The sequence below is a fragment of the Amblyomma maculatum genome, chromosome 9 (assembly GCF_055883805.1).
Source record: "Amblyomma maculatum isolate TAMU_Amacu chromosome 9, ASM5588380v1, whole genome shotgun sequence".
NCBI lineage: Eukaryota > Metazoa > Arthropoda > Arachnida > Ixodida > Ixodidae > Amblyomma > Amblyomma maculatum.
This window is the reverse complement of record NC_139352.1, coordinates 11,017,616-11,043,442: the sequence shown is the minus strand read 5'-3', so window position 1 is coordinate 11,043,442 and position 25,827 is coordinate 11,017,616. Positions and strand designations below refer to the sequence as shown.

Sequence of the window (25,827 nt, the reverse complement as noted above, 5' to 3'; positions counted from 1 at the left end):
GTACTTGGAGTTCTCCGCAAGTTCATCCACAGCGAGAAGCAAAGATGCAAAGAATTTAATTCCGGTGCGCCTCGAAAAATTAGGTGTTTTTTTTTTTTTTTTCAATGCATCATCAACTCTGACTGCAAAGCCTGCACATAAGATCATACCCGCCAAACAAACGTGCACGGCGGCATCTGAACCGACAGACGCGCTTTTACCGCAGGCGCCTGATTTTCATTACATGAAGTCTATTCTACCATTCTTTTGCTATTGTTTCTTAAACATCTGTGGTTCTCATTGCTCACGGCGTTTCATGGACCAGGCCCAATGCGGCAGCCAGACAGCTATGGTGTGCGAGATTCTATGTGGCTGCAAGCATTTCTTCACGTATGAAAGTTGGCGACACTCAGAGGGCCTGTAGCATATGTCAAGCTGTTGGGTTTTCAAAACAGTGCAAAATTGTTTACGTGTGATGGTATGAAGAGATGCGTCTAAGCTATGACAGCAAGAGGCTTTTAGCTTTCACTTCACAATCATCGTCTTGCCAATTGACTCTGAATTTTAGTTTTAAATCTAAGTCACTTTGTTCCACTACTACGTGGACATAAATGGTAGGTCTTCTGGAAGGCTAAAGTAGGTGCAGGCCTTCTGGAGGGTGGAACATTCAAGAGGCGGAGATTGGAGGTGAGAGGAAGGATGTGCTTTTAATTCAATGTTTGACGGTGGCGGCTTATTGATCGAAATCGGGTTGTCGTGGCGCTTAATTGAGGGCTCAGTCATCATTTCTTTGCTCTAAACTACGGAGACGAAGTGATTTTAAAACACGGTTTTAATGCTTCTATCGCAATAAAAATCCCTAGGTTTGCAGCACGCACGCCACAAAGAAAGCAAGCGATCAGATTGACTGACAAAGTATGTAATTTACAATGCAAATGTCTTTCACCTTTTCCTGCGGTTTGACGAGGAATGTGACACCTTTGAGCACATTGGGAAGTATCCCTGGTCGGTACGACGCAGAGTATTTCTTAAACTCTACGAAACCCTCGGACGGCCAGGAGTCCTCCACCGGTGGCGCCACCAGCATGCTGTCACCGGTGCCGTCCTTCTCTGACGGGCCGTTCTCGACGTCGACCTGTTTAGGAAGGAAGAGTTCAAGCGCGTGCAATAATGCAGGGCGCAGAAAGACATTAGAAGTGGTCATCAGACACATGGTTCCTTTAGCTCGTAATAACATGGGTTTGTAGGCACACCTTCCCCGCAACAAATAATCATTCTGATATGTGTATATTAATCCGATGACTTCTTGTTATCTGTTTTCATCTGTCCTTGATTGCTTGCTTACTTCTTTTTTCGTTCTTTCCTTCTTTTTTTCTTTGTGTACCTTAAGGTCCTGGCGAGTTAGACATTACAAGAGGGTGTGGGAAATAATTTTTTAAGCAACAAGTGCTCAAAGCAAAAGAGCACATGGATAGGATAAGCCATTTAAATAACTAAACGCAAAATATGGCACCAGCCGCGAACAGAAGCATCCACGAGTAATATAGGACTTAGCAAAAAAGATTAAGATCCGTCTAAAGGAGATAAAGGTGGGATGAAGGTAACACTAATATTGACAAGAAACAAAGAAAGTCAGCTGAGTTCTGCTGAGCAACACGACTTTCAAGCAAGCGGTTCTTAATGCGCGCCTAAATTTCACAAACGCTTTTGCGTTTGCACGCTTGGTTGATCGAACTGTCCTACAAGATCTGCTGACAGGCTTTTCCTAGAAGGAATCATACCCTGTCGAGCTGTCGTGGCTGAAACTAAAACAATGGCGGCTCAAAACAAGCTTCTTTCTGGCGTAAACACCATTCGCCTGCGGGCAATGTTTGCCCTGTATGTACTTTCCTGGTGCTTCATTGACTCTTCTCTCCTAAAACCCTACGCCTGCCAACGAATATGCTGTGAGAAAGAATATAGTTACAGCTATTTACATCAGAAAAGATCGCATGAGCATATAAAGTTGCGAGCAGCTGGCATAACGAAGAAAGATGATCTGTTATCGCTCGTCTTCGTCGTCGTCTGCCCGCTGCAATAATTCAATGGTCTTGCAATTGTTTCATCGAATGTCTAGGTGGTACATTTGTGGCATTTCTTTGAACCAGCGGAGGCGAGAAGCTTTTTCTCTTCTTGAAGACATTTGCTGTTTCAGAGAAAAGAAGCAGATGGCGCTTTTCCAAAAAGCCTGTCATCCTCACCCAGTGGCGCCTCATCTGCCTTCAGCAGCGTTTGTTGCTCAACTAGGTTGTCGCACTCATGACCACAATCAGCCACGCTCACCTCTGCGGGCAGTTCGGTGTACTCGAGGTCCCTCTCGAAGGACACCGTTGTCTGTAGCAACACGTACAGCGACAGGCACATGGACACCGTCATCATCGGGATCTGCGGGAAGGGAGTATGTGCACTGTGGTACAGATGACCTGCACCGGAACCATCCTGGCCGCCATCTTTGTGAACCATAAGCACGACATAACCCTGCTCTTTCATCTCTTCAGCCTACCACACCAAGCGCCTCGCGTATATCTTGTAGAAGCTTTAGCCGCTCCACCACCATCCAGCCTCTGAACTCACGTGTCTAACTAATGTCTAACTAATACGTTAAAAAAAAATCCTTCCCGCACACCATGGAAAGCTTCATTATTCAAACTGGCATGTTGAAAGAAGCCCGGTTTCCGGAACATCTTGTCATCTCATTTGCTGAAGGAATCTAAAAAAAAAATGAAAACAAACAGCAAGGAAGCTAAGCCTAACGCAGCGGAGAGAACACAGCAACAAAATCTGGTTGCAAACACCTTACATGCACAGCATATCGCGTAATTTGAAACGAATAGGCAAAAAAGTAAACGTCAAAGTAGTCTTTACAGCACCGGGAAAGTTATTGAAGCTTTGTAGAATCACTCAAACTTGTGGTGTGCAGCGACCCGCATGTATCATGAAACAGTCACTTGTACCCTGCAGCACAGGTGTAGCGTAGGAGATCCCGTCAAGTTGCGAGAAATGTTACACTGGAGAAACGCGCAGATGCCTAAATAACCTGCTCCGAGAACACAATAAGAACTATGAAAACTTGCGAAAAAGAAACGTATATGAAGGAAACGTTGCTTTGCACTGCAGCAGGTGCACAGGTTGCATGCTCTGGCTTCACAAAACAAAGATTATTGGTAGAAGCAACAAGCAGATTACAAGAAATATTCTGGGGGCAAGATCCATCAAACAGAAAAAGGACGTGTGCGTCAGTGCACCTTCGATAATGCTCAGGGAAAAAGACGTTGGGATCCTGTAATCAGCTTAGGTTTACTCAAAACGCTTCATTTGTAATACAATTTCTTGTATGGAGGTTTTCGGTTTTATATCGAGTGGTTTTTAAAGCTAACGACACATGACTTAATCCTGTTCAGTAATGCTTTACATTTTGACAACGGAAACCCATATATAGCTCAACCCCGCTTTTTCATTTGTCGTTTTCATGGTTTGGTTAGCCGTGAGACATGTGTTTCCTCGTGGTTTATGCTTTATCTGTGTTTTAGGCTTTTGTGATTGCTTTTTTCTTGTCACTTCTTTTTGTCAGTGGTTTGTTAGGATAGAAAACCGGCACATGCGCAAATGACGTTTTGACTTCGGCTGAGTCAGATGTTACGAAAATGTATATACCCCCCCCCCCCCCCCTCTCCGGTTTTCCCATAAGCCTCGGTTGAAAGTCAGCGCTCTGTTAGTCTCCCTCCCTCTCTCTGTCTGCGCCACTAGTACATCTAAATGTTTATTTAGTTCTTATTGCAGCAAATCATAATGATATTTTGTATAGTGCATCACATGGCCCCGGTATATTGCAGTAGAGTAAACCTTTCTGTCATTCCCAAGCGACACTTATAGTGAACGTAGGGCGGTGGCTCACCGACAGGGAGGCGCTGAGAGCCAGGCCGACACTGCTGCTAGCCTCTTCGGGCGACTCGCGGCCGGCCAGCGCGACAGCGAAGCCCAGCGCCGCCAACACGACCAGGAGACCACAGGCGCCGGCCGCGAAGCGCGAGAAACGGAAACACATGGCGAACGACACGAAAGGGCGCAACCCCAGGTCCGAGAGGCGCTCAAAGTGATGCATCAGCTTCGCCACGGCGCCCATGCAGCGCGCCGTGCTCAGGGAGTCGCGCGTCTCGGTTGCGTGCTGCAGCATCCGGCCCACGTACCGGCTCTCCAGGTAACGAGCAGCATTCGACGCCTGAACGGACCATTTCTGGACAAGGCAGGAAGAGAAGAAAACTTCACTTCAACGTAAAGACCATGGAAGAGACCCTAAGCAAATAAAGGCAAATTTAAAGCAAATGTACGATCAAAAGCACCCGGATTCTGGGATATACGTCCACATTCAAGAATTACTTATAATCTTAACATTCCAGTATATCCCCCTCTCTACGTGAATGCTACGAAACGGGCCTGTCGTTTTTGCAGGGTCACACATATACATTTCACTATTAAAACCTTTTTTTTTTATATAAAAAACGAAAGATAAAATATTTTAAGCAACGAGATTACACAGATTGAAAGCTGAATTTCAACTTCGTTGGGCATATCTGTATATAAAAAATGTTTCAAGGACGAATTTTTTTTTAATAATATAGAACTTACTCATTACCAACCAACCAAGTACCGCAACACCTCTACAAAGGAAAGCTATGTAGTTTTCTTAGCCACTTCACAGTTGAAGGACAATTTTTCCTGTTCCCGGGCCTAGTCTGGGTTCGAACCAGCGACCACATCCTGCCTGGAACAGTAGGTACACCATCTGATCTAACCATCGGGGCTAGTGACTTTACCAACTGTTTAAAGAGGAAATACTAAAGCACTAAACATGAAATCAAAATGTTTGGATATAACACACTGCAGAATGAGGCAGTTAATGAATTTAAACTTAAGACATTCCGCACACCCACGCGTGGTTTAACGACTGCTAACGTTGCGATTTTTGCAAAAAGTGCTACAGGGCAATTATGGGCAGCTTTTTAATTGGTCATGTAAAAATTATTTCTAAGTTGCAATTAAAAACAGGTCCCAAAAACATACAGTAACTCTGCCTCCTTTTGGTTAGCATGGGCTGTCTGCATTTGCTTGCCGTACCGTGGAAAAGCCAACGGCCACCGTGGCAAGAGCCCCGATGGCCAGCACCGGAGGTGTCTGCGTTCCCACCACGATCAACTTGGAGAGTGTGATGAAGGTGTTCTGCATGCTCTGCTTGGTTCCGAGAAAGAGACGCGAGTCGATGGCGTCCAGGTCGAGCGAGAAGCGCGTCAGCACCCGACCCCTCGGCGTGGAGTCGAAGAAGGACACCGGACTGGCCAGAATGTGCTCCAGCATACTGCGGTGCATCCGTCGGGACAGCCGCTGAGAGCTGGCCGCCAACAGGAACCCGCCAAAAGTGCGAAAAAGCACTGCGCAGAAGAAACAGTGGTTTTTCTTTGTGCGCAGCGAGCATTGGTTAACCGATGCATTGGTGGAATTTCTTTCACCAAACTAATTCACTGAAGGCACATCACATAAATATAAAATCACTTCCAAAAGGTCCCCCACAAATGGAAGCTATTTGTATTTTTTCCCTCTAATCTCTTTCTTTCTTTTTTTCCTGTTGGAATAAAACTCATATCTCGAGACGTTCATTCACTCATCCCATCCTTGCTGAAGCAAAGCCCACAGGATACAATAATTTTTCTGTAGATCATTGCTCATTTATTTATGGGCATCCCTATTCCACGCACATTACCTTACACCATTAACCCAACGTGCATGTTCATCACTGCCAGATTTTCCTTTGCTTCTGGACCACTATGATCCAGAGCACCACTCGCATTCAAGCGCGCTACTGCACTACTTCAGCCAGGAACCTTACAGACTTCACTTTCCGGTCGTCTTGCATTCTCTGTCGTAACCTCTGTCGTCGTCCCAAACACATCGTGACCATTTTTTACGAAGCCACAAAGCAACAACGCAAAGAAAAGCAACTGAACCTGAACTAACTGAATTCTGTTGTGCTCAACCTTAGTCGAGATCACTTGATCTTTATGTGTGCACATTTTCTCCCGTCCCACTCATTGCAGTATTGTACCTGCCCTAAGGTGCCTTCATCAGCTATGTGATGCATTCTCCAATTGAACATCCTCCCCACTAACGGTACGCAGGCTCCTTGCACTGTAGCCCCGCGGATTCTAATCCGAAAGACCTTAGGCGTACTGGTTGATTTCTTCATGCCGTCGTGCAGATTATGAAAGCATATCGCACACTCCTTCCATCCACCTTTTAAGCCTCTGTTGTCTAGCTTCATTCCCCCCCATTTTAATCGCTTGTCTTTTCCCGCGCATAAAAAAAAAATATTTTCGTTTGTTTCCATTTACATCTTAAAATCCTTGCTGTAGGGACTATAGGTAATCCCCTCGCTAAAGTTATATTGGCAATTCCCCCCTCAAAGTCATCCTCATCAAAACCGTCATATGGCCCCAGCTGGATAAGCGCTACTTCGATATATACTATCTACAGCCATATAAACTCCAGACTAATCTCACCTACCCACCTGACTTTCGCATGGCATCTCATCTAATTCACTCTGCCCGCATGTAACGATTGGCTCTCTGTATGTCATATTCTCTTGCGTGGGTTGCGTTCTGCTTATTTCTGAGTTTGGAGACTTTTATACTTTGGCGTTTCTCTATTAAATATTTCATCCGACCTTACCAGTATCTTGTCTGGTTTAACTCCTAATGCTACTGCAGACTGGCTTAAGGCATCTGTGAGAATATCATTCATGTTTTTTTTTTTTGTTTTTTGTTTAATTCCAAAGCCCTCGGGATCGGCAAAGGCAGAATACCTGTTCTCAGCGAAATCGTCAATTTCTCTAGTTTCTGCTTTGCAGTTAACTCGCTGGCCGAATCCTTCCGTATTATTTTCCTTCGCTGCCTCCACAAGTCGAGATTAATTAGAGGTTGCGCCGTCCTCGAAGATTATGCATGCCTCAAAAGACATAATTCCTTAGGGAAAACACTCGCTTGTTAACCTTCAGAAAAGGCACGTTCTGCCCTATACTCCGCCTTCCTCCTTCTATTCCTTCGTAGACACAGAGATTTAACCTCCCTTTAAATTGATGTTCTTATCGCATGTCTTCATTAGTGCAGTCAACATTTTCGCCGCATGACACATATATTTTGCGCGCTGTGTCCCAATAAATAATACGTAATTAAGCAAAAAAACAGCGCAACAACGGAGACAATAGAGTAAAAAGAAGACGGAACCAGCGTTCTGCTTATTTTTGAGTTTGGAGACTGTCGTACTTTGGCGTTTCTCTATTAAACATTTCATCAGACCTTGTCCCGTGCTGGTCCCGTCTTCTTTCTACTCTTTTGTCTCCGTTGTTGCTCTGTTTTTTTGCTTAATTATTTACCAACTCGCTCAACTTGCCGTTTTACTGAAATAATATGTGACTTACCGTCAGAGAGGGAGATGGCAATCAGGCCGCCTACCCAGTGCGATGACGAGCCTTCTCCGCCCACCATAGCGTCGGTCCACTGCTTCATGTAGAGCTGCTGCCAGGCGACGGCTCCGGCGCTCGCTAGGAAGCACATCATTGCCAGGGGACCGCACAAGCCCGCAAGTGACCCTAAGGCGCTTAAGAGCTCCAGGGTAGTCTGCACGGTCACATGGCAATGTGACGCATGGACTCCTTGGCTGTGTCGCACAGTTGGACTAAGATGGTGCATGTAATACCGTTACTCGCTCTCTTGCGCGACAGCTGTCATAGCAGCAGATGCGTGGCTAAAACTGTTTTCTCAAAAATTGTACTTTGTATATGCCAACAGAACATGGGCCAGCATGCATGTATCCCTGCAGTGGAATACTCTAGGCCTGGCGAGGGAAGAAGTACTTCATTTCTTCCTTGTTTACCTATATTTAGCTTATGCATCAGAACAGTTCTATTTAACAGGTGAAAACTTAGTGTTCTCACTTTAGTTACGCCTCTGTAAGCTGGTAGTGAATAATTTGCTTGTAGAGTGCAACAATAATTGCGTCACCCAGGCAGTACAGATTTCGTACAGCTGCAATGCTTATTGTTTTATGGTGTTTAACTTCCCATAGTGACTCAGGCTATGAGGGACGTCGTAGTGGAGGGCTCCATAAATTTCGACCACTTCGGGTTCATTAACGTGCATTGACATCGCACAGCACACGGGCGCCTTGCTTTTCGCCTCCATCGAAATGCGGCCGCCGCTTCCAGGATTCGATCCCGCATCCCTCGGCACAGTAGTCGGTCACCCTAACCACTACACCACCGCGGCGGAACAATACTTAAGCCCTCGGATAGCAGAGCATTCGGACAAACAACGGGCTTGCGCCGCGAGCAAGGTGAAACAAGAATCCAAGCCGCAATCGCACTTAGTTGTGTAAGCATTCCGTGTTGAGAAATCGGAAAGGTGTGAACGATTTGCTCAGCGTGTGAAGACCTGTCGTAATGCAACGAATACTCGCACAATGACGATGCAGCATGATGAATCAAAGACAGCCAGCTATCTTTTTGCGATTCAGATGGGCAAAACATTTGTAAAGAAACGCCCCCGGAAGTCATGTCGCTTACCTTTGAAGATGAGACAGCTTCATCAACGGTGATCCTTCCTTTAGCCTCATCCTGGTCTGATGTGCCGCCATCCTCTCTGGTGCAAAACAAATGGAGACAATTGTGTTATTTGAAAAGTAATGGTCTACTTTCTTATTTATTGTTCTTAATAATATGAACAATATAAAATCTCCCAACAGAGAGGTTATATGCTGTAGCGCATAAAAGACCGCCCGGAAGGAGCGGAATAGTTTTACCGGCTACGGTGTTATATTGAAACCTTCCCTGTCCGTCGTAATATCATTCATGCAGCTTTGGGCCGGAACGGTCCTGAGGCGCTCAATATAACACTAAATCGAGATGACACGATAAATGTAAAGAGGAATTTTGGGAAGCGATAATGAGTGAAATAATGAAATGAACACGATGAAGACCTCAAACTGTATGTTTAACATGTCGTTTGAGGCAACAACATAGTCACATTCCATGAATAGCAAGCATTTCATGTTCACTAAAGGATCTCGGCCGCGGCGGCCACGTTTTGAAAATCACTTGCATAAATCAATTTCAAAAGCATATTACAGTCGTACCTCGTTAATGTGGACAATGACTTATGAACAAGCATGTCCCTAAAGCGAGTCGTCCACAATAATGAATTTAGTATAAAAATATTTAAAAGAGCACGCTCTGATCAAGGTCAGTTGTTCTGCGTTTAAATAGCCAGTGAAGTTGGAGTTTTGTGCCTACAAGCCATAATGAATAATATAGTGTGGTGCATATTTGCGCGTCTAGTGGTATATAGCTTAGTGGCGTATTATAAATAAATGAGCTAACTTCTGCGACAACTGGCAGATAAATGAAGGGAAAATGAGGGTACTCATTATAATACATGAAGGAAAGAAGCTAACAATCGGCGAGGCCAAGGAAATCATTGGGGATTGTACTTTGTCTTTTTTTTTTAATTTTATTTTTACTTCGGTAATCACTATTACCGAAGTAAAAATTAAAAAAAAATGACAAAGTACAATTCCCAATGCTTTCCTTGGCCTCGCCGACTGTTGGCTTCTTTCCTTCCTACGACAACTGGTTGCATACATGACATTATCACACGGTCTGATGAAAGCTACTGAATTCAGCCTTCTATTCTAGAGATATAAAGTTCTAACTCGATAGATTTAAATTTTCCATTCTCCGAGAATCGGCGCCGGTGCCGATGTTAGCGTTGTCAGCAGAACAAAAAATCACTAGCACGAGCCAGGAAGGCGGTAATTGGCAGGTAGCATGGTCGCGCACGTGACTGGACGTAGGATTGCCTGAAGTTACGTTTGGAAGGAGCTAACAACTCGGGGCTCTCCTTTCATGTGGGAGAGTAAAGTCACGATCAGCCTGCCAGGACCCTTGCATTCTTATTACCCCTAAACCAAGCAGACACGTTCATACGGCTTCGTTAAAGCGGGCTTGATATGTGGGCTGGTCTCCTGCTCTATCGCGTCATATCTTTAAATGCAAAGCTTAAAGGTCCCCAATGATTTTTCTCCACAGTCATTTCTTCAGTACGGAAACTGATAACGAACCTGGGCTCAGAATTTTCGCACTGTGAAGCTTGAAACGTCACAAGAGAATAGCCACTTATTAAGTCATCTACGCCTCTTAATTGCTTCCCTCAATTGACCTGCACACAACATGCAGAAAATGAAACATATGAGTGTGAAAGTAGAGCTTTTGCTCTCATGCGGGCTAATATTAACTCGACAAAATACATGGGCTACAGTTAGCTCTGTGAAGTTCCCCTTTGTTCATTGTCCGGAGAGCGACCTTCTATATTAACGAAGGGAAAATAGATTGAAAACGTTTGGTACCCAATAAAACTCTCCATGGTTCGAGCCCTCCATGTAACGACGGTCGTATTGACGAGGCATAAGTGTGCTTGGTCCGTGCTAACATTTTCGCAGAGAGAAAATTTTGGCGGAGGCCAAACTTCACATCACCACTTTGTCCGCCGATATCTTCAACGAAAGCACATTCTGACATAGTCGGTTTCTTTGTTCCATTGACCTAAACAGTGCTGCAAGCAGGACATGAGTTTTGTAGCTGTCCGTCCATTCCTTTCCACGCTTCTAGCTCTGTAGACATCTAAGTAACTTTACTGCGGCACGGTTGCTTGCACACCGCAAATATAATCCCAGAATTCCCCTCAGAGCTGGTTGGATCTATCGTAGGAATATCGCACTCATTCGAATCTAGGCTGATAGATTTTCAACATAATGAGATATGAAACTCATGAAGTGTTAGAAATTTATAAATATAGAGCATAATAAACGACTTCAAGTCACTGGAACTGAATAATGGTACTGAGTTGACGAACCAATGAAACTCCCTCCGAAGGTAGCATAGCACTGTATCCATTGCTACCCCCAGCTGCAGGCGACAGCAGTAATTGAGAGGGTGACTCTGACTTCTTTCAGCAATTCCATGGGTCACAAAGCCTGACATGTCCTGACATGTGTTTTGCCAGGCTGCATGCTGTATACGAACTGCGCTTAGCGGGTGCGCAAGGATCCTGTAATTTGCGTTTTGCAGCTGTTGCCAATCTAAATTTTAATAATATTCGGTCGGCTTTTATTCCAGAGAAGTGTTTTTTGCCCCATGCCTTGAACAACCGAGTGTCGGCTTAGATTCAATGCAAGCCTACCGCTACAGGCTGAATAACGGACTTGCTATGGCTTACGTCAAGCTAACCACTTTCTTTCTCACTTTCTCAACTTTTCACTACCGTGGAAGCGACCGCACGAACTCCTCAGCGAAGGACGAGTGGTCAGCTGCAGTCTACAATTAAATAGTTACTGCCAGCTTACAACTAAGTGGAATATTAAGACAGCTCGACTACTGCTAGATATGCCTATAGGGCACGAGTAAAAATGGTCTGGAAGCTTCAAGGCGAGAAGAATACAAGGAGATAAAAAGATGGGGCGTACCTAACGTCTAGGCCACCAGACGGCCTGGCGTTGGCCTGCCTAGCATCCGTCAGGCGCGCCGTTCGCGGCGTGTCCTTGTGCTGGAGCAGATCCGAGAGCGTGGCGAACACGGACGCTGTGCCGTCGTGCATCAGCACCAGGCGGTCCATGTGCTTAAGCAGCGAGCCCTGGTTGCAAACCAGGACTCGCGTCTGTGCATGACATAGACGAACATAAAAAAAATGAAGGTACTGGTATATTTTCAAAAGTTTGTTGAACAAGAAGTTTGCTTCTGGGCCTCACCACATGGCTTGCATTGCACACCCAGCGTTGTAATTATCTGACGTAAAACAACATTTTTGTTCCTGCTCCCTCTAATTGGTAGGACTTCCGCAAATGCTGCACAAGCCGCGCTCCACAGCTTCCAATTAAAACCCTACGCTCTAAATTTTGACAAAGAGTGTACATGTAGCATCTTTGGCAAACGTACGCTGGCTGCATGCTCTTGGCATTCGTGTACAAGGGCACTTGTGCCATTTCTCAATCTAAGTTCCGTAGGAGTATAAGAACACCTTTCAAAGTCTTTTGACTTTAGCGAAGCTGGAAGCTTGCATTATGTGCCTGAGAAAGAAACTGTGCAGCGTGGTCACCTTGGTCAAAGACTCCACGCCCCTAGGAGAAGCTATACCATTGGGCACAAGAACAAGCACTTTCTACACCTTCGTCCAAAGTACTAACTGTGCAAGACATCACAATATGAAATTCTGCAGGAGGTAAACAGTTTTATTTCTTGCTAGTGTGTGCAGCTCGCGAATAGCTCAGTCTCACCACCTTTAATAATTAGCATATACCCATACGCCTACTCTCCGCCCTAAACTCCCAACCAAAATCTCCGTCAGCCTTGCGGTTTCACTCAGTACAGGTGAAGTTTGATTTGGCTGGTTCTGTAGTCACCCAAAACAGCCAGTGTGATAGAAGGTGCCCATAACGAAGTCCGGGAAGCGCCTAACTTGGAATCAAAACTTTTTGGGCGAAACTCACGTGCGTGTTGCGCAGCATGGCAACTTACCGTGTTGCGGAGGAGTCCATTCTTGCCGATTACGTTCCTGAACACCCTTGCAGCCACGTTGGGGTCGAGGGCGCTTAGCGGGTCGTCGAGGAGGTAGATGTGCGAGTTGCTGTACACAGCACGAGCCAGGGAGATGCGCTGCTTCTGACCGCCGCTCAAGGTTTCACCCTGCGCGAAATCCGCTAGCAATGTCACGGAGGTGTGTACTCAAGCTGCGCCACGGGAAGTCATCCAAAGGACAAGTTCGCTCGTACAACAAAGGGAGTAGAAAAAGCAGATTAAAATTGCATTTTTTACTTTCTATCGGACAAACATTCAATTTTAATGTGACAGCTGTGTCGCCCCTTGCATTGATATCTTAAATTGTGCCAAGAACCTGCGACGTCCAGCAAATGAATAAATGAGTGCAATAAATGCTTTAATAATGCTTTAATACTGACACTAGTCTCCTTCAATGCTAAAATGCGACGCATTGGAGGACGCGGTCCCTGTCTAGCAGGCTCATATCATCCAAATAGGCCTTGCTCATGTGTTCCTTTAAGTGGGCTCTGAAAACTAACGCTTTAACTGGCTAGTCATAACATTTTTATGCAGATAGGCAGCGAAGAAGCATTCTTGATAATGCGTCTTGTGTTATCATTTCCATGTTCACCTTTTCGGTAACAGTTTTCAACCTGTCTCTGCCCTTTATTTCAATGTGCTAATCCCTTATTTTCTCAGAAAACTCTAAATAGGTCGCATAGACTCTTATTTTTTGTTAAATGCCTCCATGCTGTACTTAACACTGTGCGATTCGCATGCGTTCACCACCGAGACGACAGAAATCAACCAAACGGCTTTACGCTTCTCACCTTCTCCCCTACTTCGGTCATGTCACCCGCAGGGAACGTGTTGAGATCGTTGAGCAGTTCGCAAGCTTTGATGACCCGGCTGTAGTGGACGGGGTCAAAGCGTTTGCCAAAAGTGATGTTGTCTCTGACGGTCATATTAAAGATCGCCGCCACCTGAGAGACGTACGCGATAGAACCCTGCAAAAGAGCATTGACCATTGCATTAGTGCCCACTATAAACGCAATTTAGTTCCTAAAGGTCGGTCAGTGTTTAGTTAGCGCTTAAGTCCATAAGTCACTGGATTACTAACTCCGCTAACAAATTCCGTTCATCCGGAATTCCTCCCAATAGTGATGCAGCCAAGCAGTTGCAATTAAACTACTGTGGGAATGACATGCTTTGTCAATTTCTGTATTCCTTTAGATTTCTCGCCGACTGCAGAGCCTCATGTCCCGTCACAACTGCTCTAGTTGCATGGCTGGATATACAAGCCAACATGCGTCGGTTTAATTGCCCGAAAGGAGAGCAGAATACTTTCGCCAGCTTTGGCGTCAATCCGTCGTCGTGCTCCTTGCCTTCCGGGACTCTGCAATGTCTTAAAGTTTTCACACTGACGCCGGGGTTGTTAGAAACTAATTCATCCTGGGCTCCAAAAAGATCTCGTATTATTCACGGCGAATTAATTCGTACCGATATGTGCAGGTTGCCTCGCGTGCGGTGCATGTCTCCCAAAATGGCGGCCAGTAGCGACGACTTCCCGCTTCCCACAAAGCCCACCACACCCACCAGGGAACCGGGCGGCACCCGCAGGCTCACATCCCTCAACGCCGTCTCGATGGGCGTCGCTGGAGCGGAGGCCTCCTTGGGCTGCGTCCACACGAAGCTGCACTCGTTGAGCCACACCTCCCCTGCGCAGACCAACAAGCAGAGAGACTGGCGGACTGCTGCGCAGATGCATTCTGAAAACGTAAATGTTCGTCTCTACTACTACAAATACTGCTACTTCAAATATATGACGACCGAAAGAAGTTATTAACTGGCGCGTAAATCTGAGCGCCGAGGCCGGTCGGCCCTGCATTCGTTTTCTTCCCATGCCACTGCAGAGAGAAAATGTTCTTTTGATTTCATATTCTGTTTTACGTAAACAGCATCTACTTCGAAAAAACATGACCTTGAGTCGGTAAGAAGCAAACCGCATGAAAAAAAAAGCACCGCTGCTACGTGTGAATAATGCGGAAACCACTTGAAAGCACATTCATTATACAAGCCTGCATACAGGAGTGATTGCAGTGTGCAAGCATTTCGTGAGTGGCGACACCAATTCTTATAGCAGTAAAGGTAGGCTTAACGCATATACATCCTATAGACAGCGCGCTTTATTTACGTGCACTACTTTCTCCTTTTCTTTTTCAATCATTTCGGTTTGGTTTGTGGGGTTTAACGTCCCAAAGCGACTCAGGCTATGAGAGACGCCGTAGTGGAGGACTCTGGAAATTTCGACCACCTCGGGTTCTTTAACGTGCACTGACATCGCACAGCACACGGGCACCTTGCTTTTCGCCTCCATCGAAAAGCGGCCGCCGAGTCCGGGATTTGATCCGTTTCCTAATGACGTGGCTAAGTTACACACCTTGTGCCCAAACTGAAACCGGTTATTTCCTGGATGACAGCTTTCCTTGCACTGCAGACATTTTTCAAAAACATTTCGTATTTTCTGAAATAGGAGGATGAATGGAAATACGGTGGCCAAAAGTTCGGGCACATAATTTTTTGTTCTTGAATATCTATGTTAACAAACCTTTGAAGATGAAAGTCGAGGCTAATGTCAAAATATTTGCCTCACTGAGGAGTCGTGAGCCCAAACAACGCACTTAAGTGTCTAGGGACGCTCGGAGTATCAGATTCCGGACAATAAAATGGTTATTGCGGAACGGCTTTTTCGCACCTACATCAACTAGCCACAAAGACCCTAAACCATGACACTGTCCCATGGATACGAAATGGACGATTATCCATCTGTCATATTATATTCTCAATTTATCGACTCTCCCATTTGTAGGGTAGCCATGTTGGCATGTACCTGACTGTACTACCAGCATTGTTCCCTTTTTCAGCGTGATCTGCATCTCTTAAGGCCTAAGGAGGCTCTTCTGAGAAAATGAGTGCGGCAATAATGTAATGAAGCCCATAAAGTTCCCGGGCACGTGTTCCTGTGTTTCGCGCATGAGGAACGGTATAAATGCACAGACTTGTTCTCGCCTACAGGATCGTCTACAATCGTGTCTCAAAACAATCACTGAATGAAACCTGAGGCAGACCTAAAGATCGCACAAATATCTGGCATGAACGTCGGAGGCGCTGAATCCCCTCTTCCATCGTCGCACTGTGTCATCATTCAGCACGCGGTGGGTGAAAAATAGATAAAACACATTGTACAAAAATATGATGCGGCCGTGAACACAATTCAACAGGCGGCAAAACACCCAGGGTGGATTTTCTGGTCGCTGAATTATGCAACCAAGCAATCACGAAGCCTGACACAGCTCATGTTAAACAACCCCTTTCTCGAGCTCTGCTTAGCTATCTTCATTAGCTTACATTCGAGCGCAAGACAGCCTAGAAGGAAGATAACGCAGGCACTTGCACGTGCAAGCGAAAATTTGAAAGAGTGGCTGCATCTGTTTGGGTGGCCGTGCCATGCCGCAGGCGATAACGACCTTTCGGGCTGCTCTGGATCGTTGCTGTGAAAAAGAATAGGAACAGAGAACAAAGCCTGCGGTCTGCGTTCCCAACCTCAATTCGGAGCTTTCTACCCCACCATGGCATCGGCGGCAATTGCCAATACGTTTAGTTCTTGTTTTCCATTTCACAGTTTTTATTTTCGTGTTTTGAACGTATACTGCTGTGTTTAAGCCTTACCAATAGATCTACTGTGGCTACCTTTAAATAGTTTGCACTTACCTTTTTGAATGGTCGGATCCTTCGAGTCCTGAGGTTGTTCCTCCTGCTCTTCCTCTGTGCAGAACTTGCATATCCTCCTTATCCCCAGTGATACCTGAAAGCGAAGACCTCGAACAATACGAAAAATGTCTCCCTCAAGAGTAATCAGAAATGTATTCGTGTCTATGTAGACCTACCTACCTCTTTATTGTTTATCCTTAATACGGCGGCATAGTTGAGTTCAAGGTAACAAATAATAACTACAGTGCGCTCTAAGTCTATTTTTGAATCCAAATGATGTTTTATTGACATGTTATAATGCTGAGATTAAATCACACTTTAGGTCTATTTCTACTTCAGGCCATCGGCTAAAGTATGGCCAGTGCTGCTTTGGGTTTCATGCTGCCGTCTGACTATCCGACTAAAACTGCCTTTAGCACGCGGCATAGAGGAGTGAATCCCCCAACAAGCGGTATACTGAAAGCAACTCTATCTTTAATCTTTAATGCAGTGCAACTGTTCGAAGCTTGGGCGTAATTAGCTGTGCTTCCCACGAACTTACAGAAAAATGTTGTAGCTTAAACTGCGCATTTTATGGCGCATATATAAATACATTTTGCTTTAGAGCCTGATTGCACCCCTCATTGCAAAAGTGCGCCCATCTGCGAATAGTTCGTTCATACGTATCCACCCGTGGGGGCGGAGGTTGTTACTGCTGCCTATCAGACCACCCGTCTGTGTACACACTGGTGACTCTACTCACCAAGCTCCTCATGCGCAGAGTATTGGCGAGCATGTTGGTGATCATGTCCGTCAGCGAAAGCAGATACAGGCAAGAGAATGACACGGTCGGAGTGAGCGTCACCTGGCTGCTCGTCGTCGCCAGAAGTCCGAAGAGGATTATGGTGAGCTACAAGAGATTTGAAATAGTGAAGCAGCGAACTCGCAATCATTTTTTCTTCATTAAAAGACAAGGCTTAACACAAACAGGTGCCCTGCACATTCGCGGGGTAAGAAAGTAGCGCCACTTTTTGTGAAAAACATGCTTTTCGTAGTGTACCCATGCCAAACCTGCCACGAAGGCTCCCCCTTGTCCAGTGCACAAATATTATTCAGTGTGAGGTAAAACCAAATGAATCCTTTTGCATGGTACCATCGATGAGTGTACCAGCAAATGTCGCTGGTAAAGATTGTTTCAGGAGCGGGGCCTTAGTGGAACTTGTTCCTTCTTTCTTGGCGTTGTCCTTTAAAAACTTTAAGAATTATCTTTCACGGCTGCTTTAGGTTCAAGCAGCTGTTATTTTCTCTTATTTATTGATTACAGACAGCCCATTATCAGTGCCGATGGGTCTTAATTTTAAAGTTCGAATTCTTTTTCTCTCTTTATTCACCGGCCACTACTTAATCATTTTGCAGCCATTAACCATATATACAGATATATTTTGTCGGGCACTAGGAAAGCAGTATTTCAAATCAAGCCCCCCAAATGACGGGCGCGAGAACCGAGAGGCATTCTATCGACCGGAAAACATATATAGCTGCAAAAAAGCAAATTCTCTTGCATAACGTGTAAAAAAGGGACAGAAATAGGTTACCGAGTTTTCTCTCAATCCTGGCATCCATTTTCAGTTTTGTTTTCTTTCTTCCCGAATTTCTGCTTAGAGCAGCTGAGTATCTTTTCTTTCCTTTGAAATAAACTACAGCTGTTTAAGCGCTTTTGTCACCGTTTCTTATCGCCATCTTTAGTGCACAGGTATATTCTTCTGGATGACACCCCACCAACTCGCTCGGTTGGCACTACACATAGGAATTGATGGCTCTGGTTACTTCGCGAGATAAACTTCCTTCCGAGAGACGGGTCTGTGTTAGGGGCACTATGGGCACACGAAGTGTGAGGAGGCTGACTTTATTGAAATGCCATACGTGCCATGGAAGAGGTGGAACTGTAGAGGGAGTCCACAAATCCGTCAAGCAGGTTGGTGCGCAGCAGCGCGCTCAGCTCGGCGTCGCGCAGCCTCCCCACGGTGCCCAGGTAGGCGTCCTCCCACGCATACAGCTTCACCACCCGCACCGAGGAGAGCAGGTCGGCCGTGCTCTTGAGTCTCTCGTCCCGGAAGTGCATCACCCGTCTCTGCAGCAGAAGTGGACGAAACGAAACGAGAAATGCGTCAGCCAAGGAGATGTGTCGTGATCACGAATTCATTGAAGACCTTGAGGAATTCCTCCTGCCTCAAGATGGTCAATAACATATTCCATTCAGCGAGCTGAAGCACATTTCCTTGCTCCGCGGACCAGAACCCGCATTTGAGTTGGCGATTTTTTGTTGATAAACTTTAATAAATGAAATATTTGTGTTGAGGTCATGGGTTTGATTCGCCCCACATCAGCTATTAGCACCTTAGCATATTGCTTCGCCTTGCCCCACGTAGCTGAGAGCGCGTCTTTTATTGCTCTCGTTGGTTGATCTGCATTTTCGGCCACCACTGCGGATTTCAGGCTACTTCGGAGATTATCCGGAAACCCTACAGCGAAATAAATCGGGGGGGAGGGGAGGGGGAGGCTTAGAATTCGCCTTTAAGTATGTGCTGCTTCAGCGTTAACGACTCAATCGCCGCTCTCTTTGCGGACCCTCATTCGCGTATGTGCACTTTGCCACTCGCTTAATCATTAAACTTTGTCGAAAGCTGTTACAGTATGTGAGAGACCTCCTGACATAGACTCCCACCGCGGTGGCTCAGTGGATAGGGCGCTCGCCTGCTGTGCCCAAGGATGGGGATCGAATCCCGGCCGCGACGGCCGCTTTTCGATAGAGGCGAGAAGCAAAGTGCGCCCCGCCGGGGTGGTGCAGTGGTAAGACGCCCGACTACTGTGCCGGAGTCCCCGTGTTCGAACCCGACCGCGGCGGCTGCGTTTCGATGGAGGCGAAACGAAGAGGCGTCCGTGTGCTGTGCGATGTCAGCGCACGTTAAAGATCCCCAGGTGGTCGAAATTACTCCGTAGCCCTCCACTACGGCTCCGCTTTCTCTCTTTCCACTTTCACTCCCACCTTCCTCCCTTCCCTTACGGCGCGGTTCAGGTGTCCACAGAGCAAGCGTGACAGATACTGCGCCTTTCCCTTCCTGTGAACCAACCAACCAACCAAGCAAAGTGCCCGTGTGCTGTGCGATGTTAACGCATGTTTAATGTAGCCCATGTAGCCGGCCTTTCCGAGGCTCCCGACTGCGGCTTCTTTCATATCCTGAGTCGCTTAGGGACGTCAAGCCCTACATCCGACGTCGGTGTAAAGCCAAGCTCTAGCCTAGTCGTACTAACTTTCCCGCGTGTTCTGGGGGCAGCCTGTCTAACACGGTATCAAAGGCTCCTCAGAGCTGGCATCGCATCACACACTCCCATCTCAAAGGCGAAGATCGAGTTGGCTCCACCTGCCGATTTGGTGATGCTATGTGGTCTCGTGGCGTCACACGAACAGCGACTACTACTTCCAATCATGATCATCATCATCCTGACTATAACCACAGCAGGTCGAAGGCCTCTCTCGTATTCCTCGATGAACCCGGTCCTGTGCTAGCTGCGAATTTCTTAACCTCATCCACCCACCTAATCAGTGCACGGCGATGTCATTTGCCAGGTACCACTGCCAGGTACCACTGCCAGGCTCATGTCCGTGATTTCTTGCTCACTATGCCGACGGGGGATTGCCTCGAGAACGCGGCGTTAGGTCTATATTGCTCAAATATTTTAAGGCGAAAGCCGTTCTAGTCTGATGGACTGTGGAAATATTCGCAGGAAATGTTCGCGCGAACTGGCAGTTAAAGATGAAATCTGACTCCATCAGGAATCGCATCTATATCCCTCCGATTATTAGCCAAGCGCGCAAACCGCTAGGCCACACCGGGTTTCTTTTTCTTCATTGCATGGAATTTACACCCCCAACGCAGATATAATAAAATTGAATTGAAGAGTCCCAGGCCACGCCGGGCTTGCGACAATCCCATCGTAATTAATCCTACTTGTCCAGCATGAGGATAATAGTAGCGATGACAACGACGATGCAGTGACAAGGGTAATGATGATAGTAGCGATGAAAATAAAGGTGCATTTAGTTAATAATAATGATAGTAGTTATAGTGATGATTATGATGATTTTTGCGATGACGATGACGACGCAGTTAGTAAAAACAGCCCTATAATGAGGCTTCGCCATTTTCACTTTTAAGCAAAGTTAAGCGCAGTCCTGTAATTTTGGCATAAGAGAAAACTGCTTGGCTCCTAATTTCTTCGTGCTTACCTCAACCACATCTGGAAGGAAGAGAAGATAGAAGGAAGCTCCATAGTAGAGAACTTCAGAATTATTTTCAACCATGAAGGTTTTTGATGTGCACTTACATAACACAGCACACATGCACCATATATGTGTCGCCGTGATCGAAACGCAGCTTCCGCTTCCCGAATCGAACGCCTGACCTTGGATCCGACTCTCCACCGCGCCAAGCACCGCCCCAATACGGCAGTTAAAAAGGATTGTGCATCGTGTACAGATTAGCACCAAAAGTACGTCGACTTTTGTGCATAGGCTGGAACAACTAACTCGATGAAATGAAATTAGCATTTTTTTTTTGTTATCTCCATTTTCATTCCTGAAGCGTCTTGTAGTTCGATTAAAATTTTCCGTGCTGTACTAACTGTTTTTTACTAAAATGTGACGTACTTCTTCGCTATTCTTTTAGAAAATGGTTAGCGCATTTGTTGAAGAGCAGGGGGGGGGGGGGGGGTCAAACTTATAAACGCCGCTACATTATTTTCTCGCAAAGGAAATCTCCAGTAATATCACGAGCCACAATGATGAGTTTTATAAAATAACGAAATGGTCCATCAACTCATTTTCATCATAAAAAGCTCAAGGCGTGCAATCTAAAGCACCCATGCTAGGAGAAAACTCACCATCTTGCATGTAGGAGCCATTGTTGGCGTGCACGTGGTTAGAAAGGATTATCGCTCAACCCAATCAGTTTTGGTCATAGGACCCGGTTTATTCTTACAAGCAATAGAGCTGTGGTAGGTGTGTCAGAATGTAGATAGATAGCACGCTTGATGCACGAGTAGCTATCTCTAGTTATTATCAAAACACTCGCTACCAAACTCAGACATTTCAAGTATACAAGAGGTAAACTATTAAGTACAAAGTGTAGGTTTCTGAGAAAAAAAAATATAAACAGTCGTAAAAAAGAGAGTCTGCCAAGTGTGTGGACAGCAAGTAAGCCAAGAACATTCCGGCAGTATTCCAGTGCTAATCTGTGCAAATGGAAATGTCAGATTATCTACAATGGATGAATGCTTCGCAGCCGGGGCACCGCGAGAGCTATGGAAACCAAATGCTGATCACTCACTTCTGTACGAAGCTTGTATACCAGGGTCTCATGTTTCTCGTGTTTCTGTGCGGGCACCATGAGACAGTTTTATTCCTCATGGCCCAGGCGAGAGCCGGAAATAATAATAGAGAAAGTAAATAAAATCAAATGCTCGTTCCTGACCGCACTTTATAATTTCTCCGTGCAAAAGCAAAGCGGCGTGTGCTCCCTCTAACCTGAGCACTTGGGGTCGCCACTTCAGGACGGCACAGGAAGAGTTACTGATACGTTAGAACGGTTAATCGCAGTCATTTCTTCTGAAGAATAAAAAAAAAAAACAGAAAAAAGAGGAAGGGGGGGGGGGGGGGGTTGTCCGGCGCCTCGCTACCGAAGGCAGCTGACATTCGTCGGAAGATCACGCACATTGAAAGGCCAATGTCTTTTTTTTTTCATTTACGCACAAGAGTAAATTGCAAGCATGGTTAGGACGATACCTTTTGATCATTTCAGTTGGATAACGAGTCTCATGAAGCTGGCACATGCTTTCGAAACAAAGCGAGAGCCTGCGTGCACAAAACACAGCTCCGCGGGCCGCATGTTTGAGGTCCCTGCTCTATTTTATTTCCAACCATATGCTTGTTTTACACTAGTTTTAAGGCGACATTTAGCTAGTGCTGGCTGCGCTTGTTAAAAGGGCGCTACAGTACTATTCAGTTTAGATTGACGAGTATACCTGACATATGTTAAAGGGCGAATATTTTCGGGCAGATATTTTTAAAATAGTTAGGTGTAGTCGAAATTTTAACACGGTATCGTTGCGTCTTTGCTCCTCCGGCTGTCCCTTTTCGCAAGCTCAACGATCCTGCTAGTGCCTCAGCTACTGCTTTGCGAGCAGAAAATTGCCCGGGAGGGAGGGCAGGTGAGGTTCCTAACGCACAATAACCATGCGGCTGCCTTACCGCATAGCAATTTTTAGCCGCCATTTCCAAGCACGTGAACTGAAGACAAGAGTTTACAAATGTCGCTGGAATAGAATCTCTAACTTTCTAGCGCCATTTTACGCTCCCTGGTGCATGTAGAGGTTTATTATTTCGCTCACGTGCTCATGACAGTGCAATCTAGAGAATGAGCATAACCATTTACTATTCTAGAAATGTATTTTGGGGCCCTTTTAATGCCCCCTATGAGACATCTAGGGCGCATGAAATTGTTCCCGTCACTGCTCGAAGAAGACACCACGCATCGTTGCGTGGCGAGCGGCGCCGTACACTACTTTTTGTTTATATATTCCGCTCCTGAGTGTTACTCGGGTGTGTATTTATCAACCAACGCTGTAAATGCTTGAACCACGTTCAGGCTCGCCAAAGTGTCCGGACTCCACTCGAAGCATTTTCCTCACCCAGAGCTTGTTCTGCAGCAGCGACGTGGGGAACGGGAGCAGCATGACGATCACAAGCCAGGCGGTGCAACCGATAGCCGGAATGGGTCCAGCACGCTTGGCCAGGACCCATAGGACCAGCGGCATGCAGGCCGAGCCGATCAGGGGCAGCGGGAACTGCAGCATGGTCACCGACAGCTGTACGCAGTCCACGCCCAGCACGGACACCACGTAGCCCGACGGGTTGCGCGCCAGCGCCGATGGTGAGAGCCGGGTCATCTGCAAGTTTTACACTTTGAAGGTTTGCAGACTTGCAGATTACGAGTCATCTGATGGCTGCGTAGGATTTTTTTCAGCATCAAAGGAACGCTGGGATTAGCCACATCCAATTATCGTCTGTAAAACACGTTTAAATAGTCTTTATGGCTATGATGTCCTTCCAGCAGCAAACGGCGTGTCTGCTAACGTGTGTGCATTAGTGGAGATATGCTGTGCAGAGCACGCGCAAGGTGAAGCCCTAGAAACGCGACGCAACCCTGGTCAGGCAGATAAAAAACGACAACAACGACATCTGCTCGCACATTTAAATCGAGTCGCCAAACGCGAACGCCTCAGATCTTTGCGACACAGTCTGATTTAGAGATATTCCACCTGATTCAAACTAGAACACTTATGACTCTTGAAAGTAGTCGATTCCAAGCGTAGGTTTTCACTATATTTAAGTGCATGGCAGCGCATCGCAGCCTCAAAAGAGGAACATTTCTAGCTGGAGGAGACTGAATTTATTGTCATATGTTTTCACTTCGATGGCGGCCGCCTAAATATTAAGAATTATCAGAAAAATAATAGACATGAGGCATGACACCAATGAAACAGACATGATGCCCTTAGGCATTTATCATTACAGGATATCATATTTAAAGCCATATATACTCGTACACACTATAATTTCGTATAAATTGAAAGAGAACGTAAACGCACTATTTAAGAGAGCTTACGAACAGATGCCATGACTTCCCCCAACCCAGCAAACATTAAATTGGAAGCTTGAAGCTTTCATAACGGCCTTCAGGAGATCATACGAGCACACTTCTTCAGCCAAGGGAAACGTCTACAAGAAATCCAGATATAAAGAAATGACTTCGATATGATAGGCTTGCAGCAACAGTGAGAATAGGACAAAATAAATACGAGAACCAATAAACAAAATTTAAGATACGCAGAAATACACGCCAAAAACACGCCTTGAAGAAAAGAAAAGGAGGGCTGAATACTTGCAAAGAACGCATATGAACACGCCCCTTCCTGTACTGCCGTAGACTGGCGTCTAACCAGTCGTCTAATATGTTTGGTAGCAGCCGCGTATGAGGGGACAAGTGCGACTTCAATAACGACCACCGACAACGAGCTAAACAGACTAGAAGCCACTGCTAAGAAGACTAGCGCAGAAGGAATGCAGGAACTGCAGGAACAAGTCATAAAAGTTAGTAATTATACTCATTAGTATTCGCCTCAGCTCAGCCACACAGCTTTCACAGAAACTTCTTTGTTGAAAAATTTGACCTGGTCCAGGCTTTGAACTCAGACCTGCAATCTATGCAGGGCAGCCACTCTACCAACTGAGTTAGCCAACAAGGTTAGAATGTCAGATCACAAGGCGATACTGATTTTGCCAGCAACTCGAAGTAGAACAAGTACTTGCACAATATTTAGAGAAATCCCAATGGCGGAGTAGATTTGTAACGAGGGGACGATTACTCATTAGCATGCAGTCAAAGGAAGGAAAGCTATGCGAAGGAAAGCTATGCCGTCGCTCGCAGAAATTTCAATCTTTTCTTTCAAGAAGTCCTTAGCGGAGAAAAATTTGTCTTGTTCGGAGTTGGAACTTCGGACCGCCGCCTGCCCGGTGCAGTCGCTCTATCTTAGTGAATTGGTGCAACTCAGGAAGAATTGCAGGTCAGGCGGTCGGGCCAGGGCGAATTGATCAACGGCTCACACAACCATATTCACAATCGACAAGTAGAAATTACGTGAAGGGCAGAATCAAGAGTCAATCTGTTATTAAACTACGGAAAGGAGCACACAGCATGAAAGAGGTCCCACGAGATCTTCCGAAGCTATGATGGTATACATTCTTCCGCCCGAGGTTCGCCATGCAGGTCATTTTGAGAGGGACAAACAAATGGGATCCAGTGGCTGATCACGACCCAAACACTTCATAATATTTCTGATTGCAGAGAAGTAATATCTATAACCCCAAGAATCATTGATGAAAGAAGTCATGATTAGACGTCACGGACAAGCAACTGCCCAGACCTTAGTGCACTGCTAAGATAAAACGCCCGATATCACCGAACACATGTCCATTCTGGGGGAAACACCGAAGCCTATTTCACACAGTTTGGGAATGCCAAGAAAGCAGTTATACAGAAAATACCAAATCCAACACATTTGCGATCTGAGGAGGCGCTAGAGCAAACCTCGACAATCAGATGAGCATGGCCATCAGGACTAACGGGCAGCACCATCCAATAGAGTCTTGGCCGGAGTACACCATTTACCCTTCGCCCTCTGAATTACTGTTGGCCCAAGTAAAGATGCTGCTGACACTACCACAATGACCCACTGCATGGAAACGTTAATCTATTGTTGCTGTGTGTTTTTGCCGCGGCTAATATTTTTATGCTATTATGTTCGTG

General features: G+C 45.9%; 1 protein-coding gene across 1 annotated transcript in view; it reads right to left on the bottom strand.

Annotated features, from left to right (window-relative positions):
• LOC146178276 (ATP-binding cassette sub-family C member 3-like) overlaps nucleotides 1–25,827 on the bottom strand; it is a 76,576-nt gene that overhangs the window by 9,569 nt on the left and 41,180 nt on the right. Inside the window, exons 10-23 of the mRNA XM_084579665.1 lie at nucleotides 23,150–23,407; nucleotides 18,330–18,533; nucleotides 17,166–17,312; nucleotides 16,424–16,517; nucleotides 14,153–14,370; nucleotides 13,483–13,659; nucleotides 12,632–12,799; nucleotides 11,584–11,774; nucleotides 8,630–8,705; nucleotides 7,487–7,685; nucleotides 5,134–5,444; nucleotides 3,914–4,252; nucleotides 2,302–2,403; nucleotides 926–1,114 (exon numbers count right to left, since the gene is read on the bottom strand). Coding sequence (XP_084435791.1) covers nucleotides 926–1,114; nucleotides 2,302–2,403; nucleotides 3,914–4,252; nucleotides 5,134–5,444; nucleotides 7,487–7,685; nucleotides 8,630–8,705; nucleotides 11,584–11,774; nucleotides 12,632–12,799; nucleotides 13,483–13,659; nucleotides 14,153–14,370; nucleotides 16,424–16,517; nucleotides 17,166–17,312; nucleotides 18,330–18,533; nucleotides 23,150–23,407 — 2,673 coding nt within the window. The remainder of the gene's footprint in view (nucleotides 1–925; nucleotides 1,115–2,301; nucleotides 2,404–3,913; nucleotides 4,253–5,133; nucleotides 5,445–7,486; nucleotides 7,686–8,629; nucleotides 8,706–11,583; nucleotides 11,775–12,631; nucleotides 12,800–13,482; nucleotides 13,660–14,152; nucleotides 14,371–16,423; nucleotides 16,518–17,165; nucleotides 17,313–18,329; nucleotides 18,534–23,149; nucleotides 23,408–25,827) is intronic.